The 25,229-nt window shown below is 36.5% G+C and overlaps 1 protein-coding gene across 1 annotated transcript in view; it reads left to right on the top strand.

The window, feature by feature from the left end:
* DIAPH3 (diaphanous related formin 3) overlaps positions 1-23,757 on the top strand; it is a 202,368-nt gene extending 178,611 nt beyond the window's left edge. The window contains exon 28 of the mRNA XM_063392194.1: positions 22,263-23,757. Within this exon, the coding sequence (XP_063248264.1) occupies positions 22,263-22,519 (257 nt within the window). The 3' untranslated portion in view covers positions 22,520-23,757. The remainder of the gene's footprint in view (positions 1-22,262) is intronic.
* The last annotated feature ends 1,472 nt before the right edge of the window (positions 23,758-25,229 follow it).

Here is a 25,229-nt window from a genome sequence, read left to right as displayed (position 1 = left end):
TTGGTCAGAGCCCCACGCAACCTGGCCTTGAACATTCCAGGGATGTACATGCAGTCTCTCTGGACAACGTCTTCATTCTACACCACCCTCTGAGTAAAGGATTTCTTCCTAACATCTAATCTAAATCTGCTGTCTTTCAGTTTAAAGCCATTGTCCCTTGTCCTGTCACTATGTCCTTGCATAAAAAGTCCCTCTCCTCATCTTTATAAGCTCCCTTTAGGTACTGGAATGCTACTTCAGGTCTTCCGTAAGCTTTCTCCAGACTGAACAATCCCAGCTCTCTCAGCCTGTCCTTATAGGAGAGACGCTCCAGCCCTCTCTTTGCATTTGATACATTTACTGATTTTCTATAAATTTTCCAAAATATAAAACCAGCTTTTAGTAAGTTATGGAGTTTTTGTTCTGGTATAGTTTTAATGTAAAGTTTTAGATGTTTGAAAATTTGAAATCAGCATTGCACAAAGCAGTGTTGCAGAGCAGAACTGAAACTGTAGACTTGAACATGAGTAACTTCTGTGGAGTGACAGTATTTGAAGTAAGCTGGGGTGCTAAATTAGGTTGCTTCTTTGGTTGTGTTTCAGAAATAACTACAAGTTGGGATGAAATTATTCTTAGCAGCATTTAAAAGATGACTCCTAATTATTTGAAGAAACATTTTTGTTCCTAAGGGGTTACATTAGCTATTAAGAAAATAATTTCAGAAAATGGTAGGTATGCAGCAGATTTCCCTTTTTCTTAGCTCTGGTCAAGCAAAATGATCAATTTTCTGTAGAAACTCTTTGTATAATATTTTATTAAATTTGGTAGGGGAGTAAAAAAAAAAAATGGAGCTACAACCAACATGGTTCTTCTAATTAATCAGTGATAGATTGCTTATAAGTGATGACCACACCTAGCACATTTTCAAGCAACTCCAGAAGTAACTTCTTAGGATTCTGTAATCTTTTAAAATTATCGTCTTTACATCCCAAGCTTTTATATATGTTGCAGAATCTATTCAACATATTCAGTAGCACCTAAATTTAATAGGTTTTCTTCTACTGAGTCAGTAAGAATTGTAGAATTTAATTCCTAAGCCTTTTTTTATTTTGAAAATGGCAATAGAAAAACTGCACATTCAAAAAAAAATAGGTTATATAGGGAAAAAACCCTGAAAGATTTTGCTCTGTGAACATTATTGTTCATGAAGCTTGGTTACTATACATTTGTGTTCATCAGCTGATAGGCTGTTTAAGTGAACTTTAGTTACTGATCTCCATAGACTACTCATGCTGTCCTGCATGGAATGGATGGACATTTTTGGTGTTATCTTTGACTGCTTAATTCAGCTGATGTGATTAAACATCACCAAGGTTAAATTATGAAGTTTGAATCTTTAACAGTCTATCCTTTGAAAAATTTTATGATCCACCTTAGCAACTGTATCTCACTTTGAAGCTTTGAAGGATTTGAACCAGATGACCTCTATTGAGGTCTTTGCCAACTTAAGCTTTTTTATTATCTGCAAGCGCTATATCTCTTTATTAAATTTTGTGAATTAAACACGTAAGTAAATTTTGAAGTTACTACATATGCAAATGTCTTGAATATAAAGGACTTATTTCCATCAGGAGCCATGTAGAAGTTCTGACCATTAATTTTTAGTAATATTTTCACATCCATATAAAAAATTAGAAGCTCCTTGATGAACATAAAAAGGCATTTGTCCTGCATTCCTCAGATTCAAGTTTTAGTGAGGCACCAGATATTTCAGATGAGTGTAAGGAATTTTTAAGGCACCTATTCTACAGTACCTAAGTTTTCTGTACTAGTATTTCATGTCAGCAACACCCTTGGTATTTTTGCACTCTCTTTATCAGGGAAATCTGAGGCTTAAAAAGCTTTATTATTTTATTTCTGGTTTCATTTTTAGGTGTATAAACTGAAGTATACATTCTTTGGACTTCTTTATAACTGTGATTTCATTGCTCATGTAACTAAACAACTATCTTTGCATGTCTCCCTAAAATCCCACTGGAAAGTTGCTTATTAGGAAATCACCTAATCCTAAATTTTATTTTGTGATGTTTAAGGAGAATCTGTTTACCTTCATGGCAAGCTGAGCAGTTCTAGAAGCAGAACTACTACTATATTTTACCTCCTGAGGATTCACTTGCACAGCTTCAATAGATCACAAATTTGATGGCAAAATTTAGTGACTCTGCCTCATGCTTTGACCACTAGGAGATTTTCCCTAAAGTACATATTGCAGTAGTTACAAGTTTTATCTATAATTTTTTTTTCTTCATAGCAGTAATAGGCATCTCAATAAAGATGGGAAAATGCTTCGCATTGATGGAATTAAGCTTACTGTAAATGCAGTAGCCTACCTTGTCACATTCAAATTGGAAAAACGAAAAAAACACTGTCAAAAATTCAATTTAGCATTACAGAGATTACTGCAGTATAACAGCGCTTTATCTGTAGTAGTGTATAAAAGCACTTCTAACAGTGCATCAATTTTCACAGCCATTTAGTAGATTAGAAAGCAATTGTAAACAGAGTAAAACCCACATTAACTCCTGTCAGCAGCCTGCCTTTTTCTCAGTTATGGATTTGTTTGAAATAACAGTGAAGTCTAAAGTGATTGCATCAACATCACAGATTGTATCATAAATATGAATGAACCCATTGTAATGGACTGCATAGTAAAGGATGGCAAGAATTTGTACCCCCCCTCAAAGTAACAGCTTTTGTAAAGGAAGAATAGCTGTGGCATAAGGAAACATGTCACTCCACAAGAAATTGCTGCTCCTGTTGTGAAACAATAACTGCACCAAATGACAGATTTTTAAACTGCCCCATTTTAATATTTTAGCAATGCACCATTAATAAGTGTCTGGTATTTCTTTTAACTGAAATCAACTGAAAGTTATATATATTAAGAAATTCTAAATCAAGTATTTTTAAATGAGCAGTTATTTAAGCAACATTAAATAACTTGGGGGTGTTTTTTTGGGTGTGGAAAAAGAAAGTAGCCATGCATGGGTTTGTTTATTTTGGAAAATTGCCTTTCTTTTAACTGCTTAAAAGCAATAAATGCAGCGAAAATGAGGATACTATTTTTTCCCACATCATCAGGTAACACAGTGGTAGTTACAATAAACTGATTCATGGCCGATGTTGTGAAAGCTGATCTTGAAAGATCTGAAGATTCTTCATACATAACATCATGCAGAGTGGGGTGTGTTTTGCATTTTTTCACTTCACCAGAAGATGTCTAATGTCTCTGACAAACACTGGTCACTAGATACTTCCTAACTGTTTCTCAAAGGTGTTCTACTGCATATCTTGTTAATTGCTGCTGTTCATTTAGCTATTCCTTAAAGACTTAAATAAGGTGTACGATTCAATTGCTTCTGTTAGAAAAGTCTGGCTTTTGTTAGAAAAGCTTTTGTTAGAAACACTGGAAAGCCAGTGCATTGTCATAAGTGTACCACAGTCATAATGCTAGGCACTATACTATAAAATAGTGCTTCCCTGAAGTTAAAGGGACGATACCGTATGTTTGAGTTCCAATTTATCACACACAGGATATTAAACATCGAGGGCTAGATCTGCAAATGAAGACAAATGTAATGTTTTGTATTTATGGGAGTAAAACCTGTTAGTAAAATAGTTAGAAAGATATAAATACAATTTCCTCCAAATTGTAGGAATGAAACGTGACAATATTTATCTTCTCTCAGCTGTTGCATTTCATTGTTATTTTGTGAAATATTATGGCAATTACTCAATGAAACATTTTGCACAAAGACTTCATTTAAAAAGCCTTTAAATTTTGGCTGAGAAAGTGAGTGGTTTTCTCCATGGAGACTGTATATTTCTTTGATAACCCATGTATAATTGTAGCTTTTAACCTTCAACTTTTTACATTTAAGCAAAAGCAGTTTCAGGAATGGTGATTTCACATTAGTGAATTTTCTGCTTTACTGTGTTATAGCTCTTTTGTATATTTTATTTATATTTTTGTAAATACAGCAAGAAAATGTAATTAATTTTGAGAGTTTTGAGAGTAAAATGCTTAACCAATGCTATATCTAAATTTATATTATTTCATCCAATAAAAAAATCTCAGGCTTTGGTAATTACAAAGGGCATGTAATGAAACTTAAAGAGAAATAATCATCAGTTTAAAAAATACAAAACATCAAAGAGTCTGTTTTATAGTTGCGTGATTTCTTAATTTATATTTTTCAAAAAAAAAGTTGAAAAATGTTTGGGCTGGGTTTTGTTGTTGTTGTTGGTGGTGGTGGTGGTGGTGGTGGGTTTTTTTTGGAAGGTGAATGAGTGATTGCTTAAATTGGACCCAGCATTCTAATGTACCTTCCTGTTGTTAAATGCTCCTATTGAGTGGATTTCATTATTCCAAGTCAAATAAGTGCACAGAATTCAAGTGCTGTTCTGTGCCCTAGACTTACACAATCATAAAATTGATTATCTTGTCTTTCCCTATCCTTCATTTACCTACACACTCTATCTTGTGTGTAGCTATCTGCACCTATCTTGGGTGCAGCTGAAAATGTTTTTCCAAAACTCTCTCATCTATCATAAGTGCTCAATTCTTTCTAAAAGGCTTTCTTATCTAATGCAGATTCACATGTAGTCAATGTTTTATATAAATAGATAAAATTAACTGTATCTTGCAGTAATTTTATTACCATTAGCTTACTAATCTGTCTTCTTAAAGAAGATTTAAATGCCATTTAAAAGCAAGTGAAACTACAAAGGAAAGCAGTTGGTAGAAACTAGAACTGGTGAAGGTCCCAGGGCTAGAGAGCAAGCTGTTCTCATTAGGGCCTGCTTTAGAATAAAATCCTCAAGAAAGAATTGAATCTCCTGCATTGTTACTGAACTCAGACAAGAAGCACAGTCACCTCCTATTGATGGTCACCCCTAGAGCCGTCAAGAGTCTCTGTTCTCTGAACCAGCAAGTGAACTTCCCAAGGCAAGTGAGGACTCCCAGTCCAAGATGCACCAGTCTTTCTGGCCGAGAAGTCAAGTCAGTACACCCTCTGCAGCCAGCCAGCTGCCCACAGTGCTGCTCTTACTGCAGCTCATATCCTGTCTCTCATATTCTCTATTTAGCCACTTCGGTCCACTTCTCTTTCCAAGTTACACCACTTCTGTTTAAAAAAAAGGTCTTTTAAAAATTATTGGTGAGAAATTGCTGTTCAAAGCTGGCAGTTCTCAGACAAGTATAGACTGACACATGTAAAACAGGTAAATAAACTTTATGTTGAGGTGTAGATATATTCCACTTAATTACATGGGATCTCTTTTGCTTGCCTTCACTATCTATTTAAAACTAATCTAAGCTAGACTCTGTCTCTAATCGAAAGAAGCCAATAGATACCTAAAGTATGTGCTTTTAATTGTGCTCTGAAGATTGCCTTTTTCCCTTGACTAGTCCCTTGACAGTGCAATCTCTTTGCCATTACTGTTCTGCAGAGTCAGGCATAATGATTCTGCACCAGGACTACCATGCTCTACAATGATTCCATTATAGTGAAATACAGCACTTGTGGGTATGTAGGATCCATAGATAACATTTCACACTTTGTATTGCTCTCAGAAATTCTGTATTTTGTTTAATTAGTACGGTACAAAACAACCTCAGCCACCCACAAATAGATTTTCCTATAAATGAGTTGTCTTCTAAATTTGAAATACCTTTCAGCTGAATCTTTGTGTATCGCAGTCCTTCCTATATGCACCAGTGACTATGGAGCTGTGTATAATCTGATGAGGAAAATGGCGTTTCTGTTTTCATTCTGATGGGCATAGGTAATTTGGATTAGTTTTTGAATGACTGATGGAAGTAATATTAAAGTCTATTAAACAATGAAAAGATCAATGAAAGTAGTGTTTTCAAATGATTGTGAAGTAACAGCATGTTTTTGTTTCATACCAAAAATAGCTTTGGCATTTTATTATTATTATACTAATTAAATAACTTTTTTTTTTTTACTTTGTTGAAACCTTAACGCTTTTCTTTATTAGTTCTTAAGCTTTATGATTTATGGAATAGTTCAAATTTAACATAATATTTAGTATGTTGTACAAGTAAGAGACAAATATTCTGTAATATATGCATAAAATATGATAAGGCCCAATGAAAATATTTTGTTTACTGCTTATTTTGCATGGCAATGAAACTATATGAATTAGCTAGGTGCTGTTATAGTTTTTGTCACTGTATACTATTTTTATCCTTTTTTTTTTAATTTTGTGAATACTCTGCAAAAGCAGTGTTATGGGTGTTTTGGGGTTTTATAGAATATTTTCATGGAACTCAAATCACTGTTACTTTAATTCTTTCACCTACTAATCTATCTTACTTAACAAAAATGCGTACACCCAGAACTAATTTCTAATAATCACAAGATTGCCTTCCCATTTGAAGTATCATCTCTAAAGACTAGACTTAGACATTTAGTCCTCTGTGGATGTGAAATTCTAAAGTTTAGGTGTACACAACTAGAGTTTTGTAAGTTTTGCATGGCCAGGACTAAATCTAAGCCAATTTCAATTTAAAGCAGTGATGATTTTCACCTGAAGGGTAGGATTCCATGTACCGATGCAGAAGTAGAAATCATTTATTTTATAGGCTGATTTTTAAATACAGAATATGTTTCAAGCTTGTCAGAAACTTGCAAAGCTGTACAAAAGTTTGAGTATCACAAATCTGTCAGAGAGAAGAGCCTAAACAACTGTAAGAACTATGTCTACTGGAGGTAAAGGTTAGTGGACATGAAGGATATTTAAAAAGGAAAAAATGGTGATAGGTAATGGCTGAGCAGCGTACCTAGTAATGGTACCTTTCACATCTGCAGTTATTGTCAGCATATTGCATACTAAATAGTATGCCCTGCTTGTATCCAAACTGTTCACTGTAACAAACATTGTTTTAATTATATTCTTCATTTAGCCAGAAAAAGCTTTGTGAATTTTTGCAGCTTCTGTTAGATAAGTGGTGACATGTATACTTAATAGTCTATCAGGGCTTAAAAGCACCAAATCTGCACCCTGTCCTCCCTCACAGAGGAGGTGTCATCTGAATCCCTTTCCTCTGTCCAGACTAGGAAATCCACCTTTTATGCAGACTTTGCTACAGTCAAAAGCTTCCAGATACAGAAGTCACTTTTAGATATCTGCAGTGTGGGCTCTCTTAACCTGTTTAAAGTATCTACATTAGGGTGAAATGAAGCAGTTTAAAAGTGCTTGTTTCTCCTCACTGAATATGAAGGGAGCCTGAGGCAACCAGCACAAATTCATTCGGTCCACTTAATCTCACACCGGGATCAAGGGCCTTTGGTCAGGCACAAGGACACACAGGACTTTGCATGCTCCTTACAAACAATTTTATATAACACTGAAGAGGTTTGTTTCTGTACCTGCAATACATATGTATCCATAGTCAATGAGGTATATCTATGTCATAGTTGTAGTTATAATAAGGCCAGTTAAATTTGTAGTTTATTGTTTTAAATGTAACTGAGACTATTTCAAAGTATTCATTACCACAAAAAAAGGAAATGTGTCTACACAAATGTACATGAACTTTTTGCTTTGAGCTGTATTCTGTTAGATAACCAAAGAGTTATACATTTATACATCTGCTTCAGCTTATTGAAACCGTCCTGATTTTAAGCTTAATTTTTGGGAAAAAGTCTGTTTGGCTAGTAAGCTCAGAAGAAGCAGAGGTTTTTAAGAGACGCAAGATAAATTACCGAGTGCCATAACTGAATTCTTAGACATAGAGGATATTCTCCCTTCACACTCCCTTCCCCGAAGTTTTCCTCATTTATGTTTCTGAATAAAAATGCATAAATATCTAGCCTACTCTTTTTGCTGCAAGTTTTTTACAAATCTCGTTGGAGTCAGCTGAATTGTTATTCTTAACACTGCTGACTAACATTGAGAATACAGATAATAATACCAATTGTATGTGGTATTATTTTATTACACAAAACTGTAAATTATATTTCTTCTATAGGATATTGCTTTGAAATGAATAGAAACATGCATTACATTTGCATTTTAATAAATTTTCCTTAGATCACAGTGAATTGCCGAACATTGTGAGATTTTTCAATAGTATTTGTTTTTTTCCTTAGCATTTAAAGCTACTCAAGTGTAGCATTTCTCTGGAAATGAGCACTAATGAAAGTGCTAGAAAAGATTTGAGAATATATCCCTAACGTGTTTAGTATGAGTGACTAACTTAATTGATGAGCTAGCAATGAGTTTAAACAACATAGTTGTAGAAAGAAGTGTAATTTTAATAGTTATTATGTATATTGTGGTTCCTTTAAGGTGTTTTTATCATCTCATTACAACATGAGAGAAAAACAATTTTCTTTATGAGAACTACGTGGCGATTGTGCCAGTGTATGACTGAGAGTAACCTATAGACATTCTAGCCTAAATTTACACACATGTAAAAAACTGTGTGTGTACCTTGTGTCCTAAAAAAAATCTTTCCAAGTTTTTTGAGTGGTCTTAAATTTTTGAAGAGTATCCACAGAACTTCTCCAGGCTGTCATCTACTTTCTTCAGTTACATATGGAATAATGGAGGGGAAAATTGAGATGATTTCTGAGCAGTCAAGTGATTTCTGTCACAAGAGTAACTTAGATCTGGAAATAAGTTTTTTTATGGGTTGGGGTTATTTTCATCTACACAAATTTGGCATCTATAGTCAGCACAGTTGCAAAGTAGTAAACACCAGTGATTTCACACAATTGGCAAAGCTCACCCCAAAAGACTGGCAATGGCTGGTTTAGAGGCAATGAAGCATCTGCACATCCACATTTGAGAAGGAATTGTCATTGCTTAGATGTGATCACGTATGGGCTTGGAGCTAAAGTCTGGGCTCATGGTGGTGTGCATGCCAACATAAACTGATATGGTAAACAACTGAACAACAGCCTAAACAGGAAAAGATGGAACTGTATAAAATTTTGCCTTCAAAGTCTGAAGTCTGTCATGTGAACAGCTTCCATCAAATTCATATATGCAATGGCCTGGAGTTGTTACACCATCTCCAGTTTTACTGGGGGTACCAATGTTGGCTTTTATGTTCTCCATGGCAGCCCATAAGCTGCTGTGCTTTCTCTTGGTGACTGGTGATGCCACCAGACTGCTGTTTTGGCTGTTGCTGAGCTGTGCTTGCACAGTGTTGTGACTTTCTGTCTGTCCACCCACAAAACACACGGAGCCAGGAGGCTCAGGGTGGGAAAGAGGTTGGGAGGGGATAACTGGCAAACCTGACCCAGCCTGATGCTCTACCAAATGATGTCATGCTCAGCAATAAAATCTCAGGGAAAGGAGGAAAAGTTCTTTTTGAACATGTTCCCTTACAACTATAAGTATATTTTAAAAGGATTACGTTTTTCCCAACTTCCTTCAGAAAACCTCTTCACAGATTTTATGCTTTAATATGTCATAGTATGAATACTTTTTAGTTGAATGGCCAGAGTAATTGGAGAAAGAAAAGCATTCATGCTAATTCAGATAAACTTCGGTGGTCTTTGCTGTCGTGTGTTGTTCTCTGAATTCTTGTACTGTTCAGGCATTTACATTTAACATGACAATGTATTTGACTGTGCATGCTACAGAGAAATACGTTATGCGTATGTTTTTTTCTTTGTGAGTGACTGAACTTGTATATTATTATTTTAATTACCCCTCAGGCAATCTTCTGATGTGTGATCAAGTGCAGGTCAATGTTCTGAGAGTCCTTCAACATGACAGTTCACAGAATAATTATCCTGTCATCGCACCTTGATTCATTGCTACATTGTTTCTTGGACTTTTTCCTCTTTCTTACATTTGCTTAGCAACCAGATCACAAGTCTCATACTTATTATTCAAGTAATCACCCTCTGCAGCACATAGATGCATCAATTAAAGCTTTACAATGAAGTATATTGTTCTGTGTGGAATCCTCAGGTGTCAGGAATTAAAAATTGATTTTAAATGTTGCAGGCTGCGTTCAAATGGCTCATCTGTGTTTATGTTAAACAAACAAGCATACTAACAATTCCAAACAAAAGAGACAGGTCAAAAACCTTAGGAAATAAATGATAAAATTATATTCTGTTCTTAAAGCACTTAGTCTTTTAGAGATTTACCAATTAAATGCAGCTCTGGAATATCTGAGTGCCAAACATGTATTTTAGCTTGGTTTTTTCAGATGCAAATCAATTTGATGTCTGCTTTATATGTTCTTACCTATAGTCTTTGTAAATATTTTCTGGCTAATTTTCCAATTTCTGTAAATTTCACAGCAATTTATTATTAGAATGAAATTCAAGTACCCAGAAGCTGTCAAGATGGTTCAGTGATTTAATGTTGGCGTCCTGCAGCTTTGACTGTAATCAGCAGATGCTCTGGCATTACCATAAATGTTTTCTTAACCATCTCCATAAAAAAAAAAAAAAAGAGAGAGAGACAATTTTTCCTGTTTGGAGTCTCCTGTTTCTGATTAAATTCAGTTTGGGTTCTTTTGCATAATTAATATACCATGATGATCTCTAACCATTTGTTTTTAATATCACCTTTTGAGCTAAACATGTTTGCAAGACTGCTTCATAAGTCAAAACAGGCAAGGGAAAAACAAGTCTATGTTTAAGAATCCTCTGTTTCTGTGGCTTGGGAGGTCTTGCTGCCTTCTGCCTTGTTTTCTCAGTGAGTATGAAGGGTTCAGATTTTCAGTTGCCCAGTTTTTCATATTCTATGTAATATTTTAAATGCCTTCATGAAAGAACAGGTTTTTTCTGTACATGCAAAGGTGTGTTGCATTTTAGATTTCTGGAAATTTAAAAAATAATCTCTCCTACACAGTAAGATTAACTTTTGTTAGCTGGTGATTACTAAATAGCATTTGAGAGCAATTGATTAGGAATAGAAGGAGGAAGTGCTGCAGTTAGCTTCTGTTGTTTTTAACATACCAGAGTAGCTGCTAAGAGTTTAACTGGTGGAATATAGGGCAGTAAATATGTTCATTGCATGAAAAGTGCATACCATTAGTGATGTTAAATGCAGCATTTTGAATTCACAATCACTCAATTAATTACCCATGATAATGTAGCTTGAATTTCTCTTGTGATAATTCAGTGGTATTTGGAGGAGTCAGTAAAACCTATTTTTAAATAATAATTCCTCTTTCAGAGACTGTTGAAATCAGTGTCCCTTTTCAGAGCCGTTTGTTACACTTGCAGAGTACAGTTGTTGGTGTCAAATACACATATGGCTAGATCATGTGCAGAGTAGAAACATTTTTTACATCCCATCTCTCTCCACACATGAACAAGGCCAAATTACAGTCCACCTCAAAGAGAGGGAATAATTAAGTGAAAGCACATAGCATTAATTAGCGTATCATATAAAGAGAGAGAGAAGAATTGTCAAAGGAATATATTTATGCAATCTTGTAGAGTGAGGGAGGGATGAATCACTTATCCTCTCCCTTTATTTCTCAATATTTGCTTTTGCACAAGAATCTTCTTGAATATGTACTATTTCCTGCTCCATGGTTTCAGTCTGCTTGTTAGCATGCTATCAATTATTTTCTGCAGAGCTTTGTCAGAGGAAAGTAAGGACCATAATAATAATATGAAAGTTACATGAACTAAGATGATTCAGCTTCATTCCGTTTCCATTCAGTGTATTCATGAAGGCAATCTTGGATGTTAGTTTACACAAGTTAAACTTCAGTCAGGTCTGCTTCTGTCCTCTTAAAAAGCACCCATGCTATAAAGAGGCACAGATTAGAATTCAGAGTTCTCATAAATACTTGTCCAGGTTAGTAAATCACTGCACTCTTCCCTGTCATAGCATTAACAGCATGTAGTGCTCTCTGTTGCTCTTCTTCCAGAGACCTATTTTAAAGATGCTTAAAACTAGAGGAGCTTGAGAGCCATACACTATTCTTACAATCTCTTGAATACTGGTGAAAGACAACCCACTGTGACTGTGACCTGTGTGGGCAAAAGCTGCCCCAGGATATTGGTCCTGTTCCCCCTACAGCAATGTGAGGAGATTGTGTTTCTATTCAACTGTTAAAACTAATACCCACCCAATTTACTTTCAGCTCTAGCCCCTCCTCTTTATGCTGTTCCCAGAAGTATTTCCAGGACTCTGTAGATCTCCCTTTAGCTTAGAAGTAGTTTGATTCCTTAGGAGAGAACAGAACAGATGATGAGAGATAGTTTTTCTCATTGGTTTGATCTGATATTACAAAGTATTTGTATTCAACCTACCAATACTCTGATTGCTGATATAAAACTGGAAATGGAAATTTGGGATAAAAATAAGAAATAAAAATTGTATGTATTTGTAGCAGCAACTGGAATAGCTAGGAAATATCTTGTAAACATTTGATATCAAGCGTAGTGGATAAGAAATAATAATACTGTTAAACTTTTAAGGCAATTACTAGACATAGATACATGTCCTGGTTTAGGGCAAACTTGGGAGGAAACCTACAAAGGGGTCCCTCTAGAAAGCAAATTCAAGTGGCCCCTACCACTTTGGGAGACATAAATCTCCTGTGAGAAAAGTGGACAAAACCATTTATTTAACAAGTAAACTACTCACAAACATGGAAAAAATGAATACTATTAAACAATAAAACCTCTCACTGTTCTGAAGAGATGACAAATTCAGAAAGTCCTTATTGCAGGATGTATCGGCTCATTCAGTCTCTTATCAGCTCCTCCGGTGCTGCAGTGGGGAGTCTTGGGCCTCAGAGGGCCACAGGTGTGAGCTCCCAGTGTCTCTCTGGGTTTTCAGTCCAGAGCAGGTTTGAACAGTTCCAAGAAAAAGAAAAGCCACAGTCTGAGGAACTTCTGTGCCTCAGCTAGCAAAAATTGAACTAAAAGCAAAGGAGATCTCTGTCCCGCTGTCCGTCTGTGCTGCAGACAGGGCAGTCCATGAGAAGGAATGCAGGGGAGTGAGTGCAGTTTCTAAAACAAATGGCAATCTTCTACTAAGCCCTCTTTGCAACAGGCCGTTTCTACAGGTTAAAAAGATCTTAAAGGTCCAAAGACATTTTAAAGTTAATGCAGAGTTGTTTATTACATAAATGCATAGGTCTGAAGGCAAAAGAGTTCTGAATATGCGGTCTTACAACGGTTATGAGCATAAAATCCCAGAAAGGTGAAACATCAGGATAAAGAGCAATTTAACACAGAATCTGAGCCTCAGAGCAAAGCAACATCCCGCTCTGGTTTCTGTCCCCAAGCAGCGTCCCCAGGAGCAGGGCCACAGTGGCAGGAAGGGGTCCCGGAGTCCCAAACCCTGAGCAGCGTCCCCAGGAGCAGGGCCACAGTGGCAGGAAGGGGTCCCAGGGTCCCAAGCCCCAAGCAGAGTTCCCGTGGCAAGCGCTGCAGAGGCACAGGCGGACCCCGGGGCCCTGATCCCAAGCAGCAAGGACTGCAATAGAGAGCACCTTATAAATCCCATCTCAGCTCCCTGGCAGGGCTCTTCCCTCAGGCTGTGGATGGCAGAGGTTGGATCAATAGATCGGAAACAGATCGATCGATGCCTCCACTCCCAACCTGGAGGCTTTTTATCCATAAATCATAAATGCATATTCGTGTCTTTATCTGTAAGCTACCCAATTTAAGTCCAATTCCTAAAGTTTGTAAAACTACAAAAAAACTATGAAAAACAGTATCAAATACCTACGCATATAGCATATCATATAGCATATCTGTTAACATAAAAAGCTCTATCTTACTAACGTAAAAACTCTATCTTATTGTGCGTAAAAAACTTTACTAGCGTAGAAATTGTATCTAAAGATATGAGCAGTACTCTACTGTATTTTTGTTATGCCTAAAATTATATCACTAAGCTGGAAGCTCTGAACTCTATGCTAGCAGTTAGGCACTTGGAGTGTATTTTCTTAAAGCTTAAACCTTTACTTTATGTATATGTGGCTTAATATATTCTAATTTTTCTAAAGGCTCTAATTGAACCACTGTACTTTTCTCTCTCTGTGGAGAATCCATGGAAACATGGGCTCCAACACCTCTTTGCTCTCACAACCAGTCTTAAAGGTGCAGAAGTTAATATCCAGCGTAAACAGAACAGACAGTTGGGGATACAAGCATCATAAAGTCACCCGAGGACAATACATAAAATCATAGAATGGTTTGAGTCAGAATTGGCCTTAAAGGTCATCTAATTCCAACACCCACACCATAGGCGTGGACACCATCAACTAGATCAGGTTGCTCAGAGCCCCATCCAGCCTGGTCTTGAACCTCTTAAGGGATGGGCATGATTTTTGTGGGAGTTTGTGAGTTTTGCTTGTTTGTCTGGGTTGGTTTTTTTTCCAGTGTGTATGCTAAGTAGTAAATACTGAACAGAAGCAACAGCAACATTTAGAACTGCAGTGAGTAGTGTCTCATAAATATAAGGTCAGTCTTTAAGATATACTTGTTTGGATTTGCTGTGGGTTTTATTTTCCAGAGGTAGGAGGCTTCCTACTGTGTTTTTCCTCAATGGTTGGTAAAAGAAGACAAAATTGTGTGTTTCTTTTCCATTCCAGTTATTTTCATCAGCATGTTGCTTATCATTCCCCATTGCATCTGCTAGAGGCTTTCCTTTGATGGCAGCAGTCTTTATGCATATTCCTGAAGTTTTTTATCAAAGTGCACCTTGAAAGCAATATTCATTTGTAGGTAGCTGGTTTGCAGACAGGCTGGAGACTAGATGTATCTACTGCTCGAAGGCAGTTTAGTATGTGTGATCTACATTAATTATCATCAGCTGAAGAGGGTAGCTTTAGACTATGGACCTCTGTGTATCTTGTCACAGGTCACTGCCTTAGTCATCGTTTTTGACTGTTAACTCTAAAGATTTGGAATGCAAGCTGCAATATACTTGTGAACAAAATAAGACAAGTAATAAACCACATTCCAGAAATTTAAAATACTTTAAAATATGTTAACTTCCAGATTTATTATTGTCATTTCCTAGTTATTTCTTGATTTAAAAAAGAGAAAAAGCTCATGTTTGTCCTATTTGTACCTTGAGAGAAATCTTATAAACATCCAGGCAGTGAATTGTTTCTGCCTACTGGGGCCTGAAGACCCCATGCCACTGGTATTCATGTAGATCAGTATTTATCTTTTAACTGTCTTTGCCTGACATAAATATGATTGGTTTATTAGTTATTAATACTAAAGTTATGACTTATGATTTATCCATTTTGAAATTAAGAGACTTAGAATTTAGTTTTTCAAGAATGTTTCAAACCATATGCTCTAAAAATCATTAATGACCACAAAGCAGACTTCTGGTTTGGAAATTTCCATTTTGCAGTTTTCCTAGAAACTGCCAAATGTGCCTTCTTTTGGGGACAAATGCATAAAAAACACAGGAAATAAACTGTAATTCAAAGTGAAATAGGAAGGATGCCAAACTTCTAAGTCTGAAATAGTCGTCTTAGAAGACATCTGCAGAGGTTTCTTCTGTCACTGACCTTGGGTGATTTTTGTCAGCAGCTTGATCCACACTCTTGTTCTCTTATCATCTTGACAGGAACTCAAGACTTTTATTAAAATCCCTGTAAGTGAAAGTTGCATTTCTTGTAAAAAAAAGTCATTGTCTTATCACAGGTGAGAATATATTAGTTTAAACAGAGAAATTGGTTCCAACTCATTGCAATTGCAAAGTGTCTTTGCAAAAGATAGGTAAAAGTTTGAATGGAGTGGTCAGCAGGAACTTAAAGTAGTCTTTGAGGAGATATAGGTAGGAAAGGGATTAAAAGAATTTTTAAAGGCTTTGCTTTAGGGCCAAGTAAAACAGAGCTGATCCAGCATAGTTCCTCTTGTCAAAAATTAGTTTGCTCACAATTTGTATTTGACTGGCTTTGAAATTTTGTTTTATAAATTCTCTGTATTAGTCACAGTGTGTGCTGATAATACTTCTTGCCATTGAAATACACATAAACCCCCTATATTCACTATTTCTGTAGACTGTCTCATCTAAATTGAGGTTACTGATAGTGCTTCTTCCTTGTGTTTCACACCCTTTTAATGCAACACTCAAGAACAGCAGCAACTATTAAATGAAATGTGCATAGTTTAAAAATGAAATGTTCCAAATATCAGTAACACTTCTTTAATGTCTCATGAGTTATTGTCTGCTTAAGACTAGTAGAGTTGTGAGCATTTAGTATGAAATACAAAGGTGTAAGAAATTACTTATCAAGCAAAGATCTTTTGAGTACAGGTCACACTCCTTTATGTGTTAGGGCTGGAGCTGCAGGTTTGAACTGAAATAAGCCGTAAAAAGGTACAGTGCTCCTTTTACCAGGGACATTCTTCAAGCCAACCCTTGTCAGTCAGAGATATTACTGAAAAAACATGAAATCAGTAAAAAGTATTTAAAATATTTTCTATTAAACCATCCAGAAAGAAGCTCTCCCATTTTTTTATGAATGATCTTACGTAATATCGGATGGACCTTCTAGCTATAGCAGTCTTTCATTTGATCTCTGGTTCTGAGGGGTAAGGCAGGCTTTGAGAAGGATAATGAAGTCTTGTTATGTTCTCACACCAGGGCTGAGGTCTGGGGATGGATTTCAGAAGGCCAACTGTGGGTTGTAAAAATTAAAGGAAATTGGTGCCTGAAAAATCTCAGGGCTTGCAACTGTCCAGTGTCTGGGGCTCTGATAGAGGTTGGTACAGGAAATGAGACTGTCATTTCAAAATTTAGAGGAAAACATTGATTAATTATTTTCTTCTTGGCAGTTCTGATAGTAAAAAGCCAAGAGTTTGGAATCTATTGATTTAGATGGAACATATGAGGACACACCCCAATATCCTCATGATGTTCATATGTGACCATTGTCTAAGTACAGCTTCACTTGTTAAGGTTGCACTGGGACATGTATAATGATGTGGTCAGTGAAATTTGTGAGAAATAGACAGGACTTCCAGACAGAGACTGCATTGCCTTAAGCATTTCAGCTTGTGGGAATGCTAAACAACTGCATCCAGAATAAGTGCATGGCACTGCTGTCAAAAATACATGTTCTTTTCCCCTGATGTTTTGCTGGGAAACTACATGAGTACAGCATCAGCATGGTGTAGCTTTTTGAGAATTTCAGTTCCGTGCATCAGGGATGAGGAACGAGAGACAAACTGGCACCAAACTGGGGAGCCAGTGGTAAGAGTTGTGGCTAGGGCTATTACTTTATCCAAGCTAAAGCCCTTTGGCTTGGGGACATTCCTTCAGAGTATTGTCTAGGACATGTCTTAAATGACAAGTCATGACTTAAAATGGAAAAATAATTTGCATTGCCAGTAATGTCAGTATGGGTGGACTTTAGAAAATACTGGCATAGACATAGCTTCAGGAATATGATGTAGCAGGTGGAGCACAAGTCACTGAGATCAGAAATATTCCACTGGGTTTTTGAGCATTTTTCCCTGTTAACTTGGTAAGAGATGTAATGAGGTTGTAACTGCAATTGTTCTTTCTATGTTACAGTTTTGTCATGCCCTACATTGAGATGTATGACTATAATACAAGCATATAATGCCACACAATGCAATTCTCCTTATTGTACTTGCAACTTTATTTTTCAATCGGTCTACAAGTATTTACATAAAACCAAAATATGTCCTTAGTATCAAGACTTTTACTGAGAAACTGATGAAATAAAGCTTTTCGACATTCTTTTAAATATTAAATATTTATTATTGTTTTTAAAAAATCTATCTTGACTTTAGCGAGTCTCTTGCAATCATTTTTCTTCTCTATTAAAGGTAATATATAACTATTGTGTAGGATTTTAAAATCTCCCAACTGATCATATTTTGCTTCCCCAAGTTCACAACAGGCAGGTCTCATACTTCTGATCTTTTTTTGGTTCAGATGCTAGTGCACAATTTCCTTTTTCTGAATGTGATGTATCCTTTAATAGGTTCTAAGCATACTGTTATAAGTTGTTCTGTGTTAGGACATAATTTAAACTGTGGACAGCTATATCTATTAATTTTTCTGTCAACTGAATTTCCTGAGGATTGCTGTTAGAAGTCTTGTATCTAGACGATAGTAACTCTTTGGCTCTTGTTTTTGTGCATATAGCTTTGGAATGGTTTTGATTAACAGCAATGCTCAGGCAATAAGTATCTCCAAAAACTGCATTTGAATAGGTCTGGAGGACCCACAAAAGTTCAGTATTGAACAAGGAAAAGAAAAGATTTAAATACAGAATCTGAACACTGAGACTTTTGTAGTGTACAATGTGATCTCTGCCTAACCCACGCCCGGAAGCATTCACTAGCAGTAAAGTCAAAACTATTATGGGTTATCACCTGAGCATTTAGAAAACTTAAAAATGAATTCAAAATTATTGCCTTTTTTTTTTCTTTTTTTTTTTTTTTTTAAATCTGCATAGTGATCGTTATGATATGGGTGAATGTCAAATTTCAGTTATGAAAGTGACCACATAGTAGAAACTTGTCTCAACTACTTCCAGTATATACAGGAAATTAATAAGTTCTGTCTTTATCTAGTGATTTTTAATGTCTGATTTCTTTTTGTCTTGCTACTGCCGGAAGGTGCGCCTTGCTACAGTAGGTGGACAAATAGTGCATCTCCAGAAATGTAAGCTTTCTTCTTAACAAGAATTCATGCAGAAGTGTCTTTCCATGAGTTGTTTTTGTTTAACCTTCTGTGTATTTAAATATATTCAGCTCCTAAGAAGTGTATCTGAACCAATCCATGTGTGTAAATACATAATTTGTTTAAAATATAGCTTATTGTCAAAAGCACAGAACAAATTTATGTAAGTCTATGATGTAAGGGTTCAAAGCACATTAGGAAAACTGTTAATACCTGTATGGTTTGTGGATTTTCTGTGTGTTCCCTTTTTCTGGAAACAAAGGTGGCCAATGTCACTAAGGCATGTCCTGGCTGTTTGGACAGCCGTATCAAGTACTGTCTTCAGATCAAATTCCTGCTTATGACTGGTTATGGTTTCTTGCTCTTGCATGTATATATGTGAATTCCAGAACTTCATTACTCTGGTGGTTCAAGGTTTTAATGTCTAATAGCAGTAAATTAATGGCTGTTTGTTCTCGTACTTATTTGTCAGTTAACCTTGACTCTTGACTTTGCTTTCAAGTAAATAACTGTGTGCTTTATAGCCTTTACCATATGGAACTAAGGAAGTCCACTTTTTCCACAGTTGTGGTCAAAGCTGCATGCTGACCTGGAAAAGTTTGCAGCCATGTAGCTCTGAATTCACAAGCAAGATGTGCTTGTCTTTTTTTAAACCACTCACCTCAATACTGACAGGTTGAAAAGTAACTTCTTTGGTTTCACCACGATATCACAGGATTTGAGGGAGGTAAGGTAACAATCCAAAGTCAAGGCAGTGGGATGGATGTGGTACCAAATCACCAATGCATGCGAGTTTTGAATCACTGTGAGAAGCAGTATATGCTTAAGAGTTTTGATTTAAGACACATTAATTTCTGTTGTCTTAAAATAAAAAATTGAGGAATGAGTGAGACTTTTTACATTGATAGTGCCTAACCACTTTGATTTCAAGAGAAGTTGTCTTTCACTCTGATAAGAATGCCACGAGCAGCATATATACCTCAAGTAATACACCAGTTAATTCTTTACATGCACATTTACTAAAGTGAAATCGAGGGCTGTAAGTAAATTTGTATGCTTTCTGAGCAAGGCCTAGCAAAATTCAGTGTTTCTGAATGAGATTCACAACAGTCAATTTGCTAAACAGGGAACTATCTGCCTCCACATCTGCTAATACTGGACTTGCACTTAGGCACAACAATGCTTTGTGGAGAAACTCCTCCTTGACTGAAGAGCATAAGCAGTAAAGATGCCACCTGATTTAGAAAGCAGCTGAAATAACAACTTTTAGATGATAATACTGGATTCAGATAAAATATATGTCCAAGTACTATTTTTTTTAATTTACTCTAGCTGCTCAATATTATTTGTAACATGGCTGTGTTCTCATAATTAAGGAATGCTGCTAATCACTACTGTGAGACTTTGTGATTTTTCTAGCAAATCTTGACATTCTCATTGCAAAGGAGATGAAACAAGAACCACTCACATAAACAGTATTTAAGGCACTTTCCTAATGTCATTTTTCATTGTTGCAGGACCCTTCAGAGTGAAGGGAGAGGCTGGTCGTTCAAGTTAAATATTGCACTTATTAGTCTATGCCTAGAAATTCACAATTTCTGTTGTTTTAAGGGGTAAAAAAAGGCACGGCTGTCTTGAGTTTAACTCTGTCCTATCTCTATACAACAATTCCAGATTGTAGGCGGCAATTTATGGGACACGCTGAAGTGAAAGCCTCAATTAGTTACTGAGTTTCAAAGCGATTGAGGAGTTTGGATAGATCCCATGAGCTACTACTTATTAATAGCTAGCTTGCAGCAGTTCCCTGCTTAGGCTGCAGTTGTGAATCTCACTCTAAGGCACCTGTACTCTGTCCTGTGTACACTATGAGAAACGGGGGGATTTTACTGCTGGATTTTACTTTTAGGCCTCAGTTCGTAAGAGTTCCCCATATCTGTTACACAGTTTAGTTCACCACACCTAATTCATCCTCACATTTTAGGGTTAAGACCGCTGAAGTGAAAAGTAGTTAAAATTTGTTGGTACATTTGGGAAGCTTATTTTCAGTGCCTCATTTCTTTTAGACGTTTTTAAAATCCAACAGCTGTGCTTCATCTCTGATGATATGACAATGTGTTTTCTTATACTTATAACTGTTGATATTTTAACACCAACTATTTTTCCTGCTGCCCCTAAATTGAATGTAAACAGAAAGGTCTGGGGTGCAGCTGGTAGTTTGTATATTGACACAGGCAGCATGCTTTTATCAGCTTGCAAATATGTGTTCAGAATCAATAAGCATAAACATTTAAGTAGAATGAGATATTTAAGAGTGCACATATAAGGGATATTTTAATTATATATGATGGGTTTATTACGTGTAATTATAAAGATATGTTCATAACCACTCATTGGCCTCCTGTGATTCAGGAACATTGTGCTGCTGCATATTCAAGGTCAAACTATTTTCCGTAGTGTGAAAAAAAATTACGTTTTTCAGCTAAGTGTCAAATTTGTCTTAAGAAATTTTAATTAAGAATTGTTTATCTGATTTAGAAGATGATGGAAAGGAGGTATTTATTTTCCTCTACTTCCCAAAAGGTGATCGTACTTACAAAATCTGCTGAGATTGTCCAAGAAAGTGTGTAAAATCCTCATCCATCACCGAGAGCCCCTGGTCAGGGAATGACAGTGCAGTAAATATCTTCAGCAGCTGCCTTTTAATGTACAAGCTGTTTTCCGTAGGAATTTTCAGCACTCACATAAAACACACTGTCATGAGTGACTGCCTGTGCTCCAAAGTCATTACTATTGGGATGATGGAACATCTTTCAGCGAATAACCAAAAAACTTTAAATGTCATGTCAAGTGTGTTGAAGGCATTTTCAAGCCTTGCTCAAGGTTACATGAATATTGAGTAGGCCTGTTTTTAAAAAGTTTGAGATCTATGAGAGAAACCACTCATATGCTGGTTTGGAAAACAGTCATTTGATCTGGAAGGGGGGTAGGGAATGAAATCTGTCTATTAATACATGCCAAACCTGCAAAACTCCTGCCTGGATATTAACTGAGTGCAACTTTGTGTGACAGGCAATGCCAGTGATGTTTAGCAAAAAATAGTGAATTATGCAATTTCTTGAAATTACTTAGCTGCCTAAAAGTTCACAAAGGAAAGGAAAGGTATTACAATGGATAATTCAATTAAAATAGATTCTTTAATACATTTTAAAATCTGAACAATTAAAAATATGTATGAAATGTAATTAACAAGGTAAAACCTTGGAAGACACTGAGAGGTACCTTGTTGACTCCAGTAGGAAAGGAGAATCCTGTCAGTCTATATCTGTGATTTTGTAAGAAATATGGATGTTAATGAAGACATGTAAAGTCTGTATCACCTCCAAGGGACCGAGTCCACTGCTTTTGAAGTGATAATATATTTTATCTTGCCTCCTTGGCAATCATTACTCTTTGTAGTACATCATCTGCATGTAAAATGTCTGATCAAGAGGTCTTTTTATATTACAGAATATCGAAAGTGAGTGTTTTAATAGTGAAACAAGGTTTGCTTGATTTGTCTTTTGCAGAGAACCAGAAAGGACAGCCAGAGAAGCCGTGTTCGCACCACAGTATCAGTTTAAACTCGACAAGAAGCCCGGTCACCAAAGAAGTTACATATGATGTGGAAACAAGTTCCAAGATGTTGAATAAGGCTGTTGGGAGAAAGGAAGCCTGTCATGGAGAAGGTGGCAAAGAAAGGAAAATGGATCGTATCGGGTCCCCTTCTAAGGGAGAAGCTATTCCAGAAGTAGAAGCTCTCTTGGCAAGACTGCGAGCACTATAGAATAATCATATAACAGATTAAATAAAAGTTAAAAACAGTAGTACACACTTCATCTTTAAAGAAAAAGTAATTTTCTATTTTTGATGTTACATGTTTCTGAGTTCCTAACTTCTCTTTGGATGAATGATCTGCTTCTAAACTCTGCTTGGAAGACTACACAAAACAATACTAGAGCTTTGCATAACTGCAAGATGATTTTTTAATTGTATGTTTTTACTTAATAAGCATAAGAAAAGTATCAGAAGAAAATAAATACTAAATTTTTCCAAAGCACAATCCTTTTAGTGGACAGGCTGCTAACCATCTGTTTTGAGTGCTTCTGAAAATAGGAATATCTTTTAAGTACTGTTAAATCATCATGCCTGGGAATAGGGTCAATAATTAACAGAAAAGGTATTCTTATATTTTCTACTGTAATTTCTATATTTAGGAGACAAAAGCACCAAAAATATATCATTATAGTGTCTTTTACAATTACAATAATATACAGTATCAGCCATATTCCAGTTTGAGCTCATCAAAGAGCACCAAAGCTTGCTGAATTATAGATGTATTTACCAAATGGTAATCCATGGGCAATAAAAAAAAAATCTATGCAAATAATGTACTTAATATGTAATTAATGTATCATTGCTTTTAAGGCTGTTATGATTATTATATTAAAATAATATATACAGTTGCTTTGATTGCAAGGTTTTGCAATTGTGTCTTTAGTGGGGGAAAATGTCTTCACAGTTATTTACCAGTGTAATATTTAATCTTTTCACATGCGAATTAATATGTTTCTATAAAAGGAACATGTAATGGGGAAGATTTTTTCAATTGGTTTTTCACAAACTCATTTTCCAGTAGCCCATAAAGTCTTACTTGCTAGCACAACAGGAGTCTTGCAAGTGATTGCATCTCTTTTATCCCACTGTCACTGTACAGTGTTGTTTATTCACTATCATATTTATTAATTGCACATCAGAAAGAGTTGCTACCTATGTTACCAAGTAGGGAGCTATTGTTAGTCTCTTTGCTCCGTTATTTAAAGCTTCCTTATAATAAGAGTGTATTAAGAATCTAATATCTTTCTTCTACATGACTTTATTTTTCTTTACAAAATGCTGAAAAATATGTCTTTCAATAAGAGTCAGTTACATGAAACCAGTGTTTCAATGCTCCAGTGCTTTTTATATCCTTGTTTAAGTTGCCTTTGTACTTCCTGCACTAAACATTAATAAAGTTAATTAGAACTTGAAAACTGGGCCTGATTATACATACAGCATAGTGGGGTTTTCAGCCATCATGGGAATCAATCTCCTGTTTCTGGGACTGTTGTAGCTGTCATTATACACTAATTACATTTCCCACCTTTGCTGCAAAAATAGAGGTATAAACACAATTCAGGGGAGGATTCAGAGCAGGCCTGTCAGACAGACATTTCTTCAGCTCCCCTTGCAAACAATGGGCACAGCTGTCATACAGAGACACCTTTGGTAACTTGAAATACATCTTGAATGTATATTTCAAAATACAGTGACTGATAGTTGCTCCACTAAGGTCTAATGCACCTCCAGTATTGACTTACTACCCCTGTTTACAGGGTGCAGTAAAAATTACTATCAGAAAAGTCCAATATGATTGACTACATAAAATGACATTTCAAACACAAAGGAAATGCCTGCTCAAGGGGAATAAAAGTTAGCAGTTCACTGGATCTCTTCAGGTGCTGGGGATGTGCTAAAATAAAAGGGCTAAAAGTAGATAGCCATCTCTTAAATATTAGGAGGATGACCTACCAAGTGTAGGTGGAAGTACAAATTATTTTCATGAGTGTTGTGGTTTGTTTGCTTTTGTTCTGGCTTAAGGTTCTTCCTTTCTATGATGTAATCACTAAGAGTTTGTACCCTCCCCTTTATATGTCAATCCTCATACCCCCTCCCTGATCCCTTGTCCATCACTTGATGTACCCTTCCCTTTCTCTAGAAGGCTCTAAGAAGGGCATCGAGTGATAGGCTGGAAAGCAGGGGTCCCTTCCCCAGTCTCCCCTCAATGGTTATCCTCGTTGTGTGTTACATACCCCGGTCCCTCCCCAGCCTTCCCCCGCTGACTGATGAGCGGTTCCCCCCTTGTTAAAGGGGCTGTTGGCTCCAAGCCTGGGTCAGAGCCTCTCTGCACAGTCTGTACCCCCTGGGTCTGGGGTCTCTCCAGAGTCACCAATAGCGATCTGGACTGATCCCATGTGCAGAGCCTCTTTCAGCCTTTGCTCTCTCCTGACACAGCCCTCCCGTGCCCGGGGTACCGCCCGCAGCTGCCCCTCGGTACCCCGGGGCACTGAGGAGTGTCCCCAGCTCCCTGCTGTGCCTGGAGCTGGCCAGGGTCCCCGATCAGGGATCGGGGTGATCGGGAGGCGCAGTGTCACATAAGCACTGTAAACTTGTTCATTGGAATTAGTGGGTGATACTCTACCTCAGAAAACTCACTGCTCAGGACACTGCTGCGTAGCTGATCATGCAAAGAAAAGTTACAAAACTACCTACTGAGTTTTGCAATGAACAAATGCTTCTAGAAGCCTAGCATCTCCTGATTTTAAAATAAATATTTACCTTTAAATTACAGAATTTAAGGTACTCTTTTTTTTACAGTTTGGGAAGCTTTTAGAAATCGAGGGCTTTTAGTCCTTCTCAGGTATTGTGTTTCTGAATTAATCCTTTCAAGCAGCCAT

The sequence above is a fragment of the Prinia subflava genome, chromosome 3 (assembly GCF_021018805.1).
Source record: "Prinia subflava isolate CZ2003 ecotype Zambia chromosome 3, Cam_Psub_1.2, whole genome shotgun sequence".
In the NCBI taxonomy this organism is placed as follows: Eukaryota; Metazoa; Chordata; class Aves; order Passeriformes; family Cisticolidae; genus Prinia; species Prinia subflava.
This window is presented reverse-complemented; position numbering and strand designations above follow the sequence as displayed.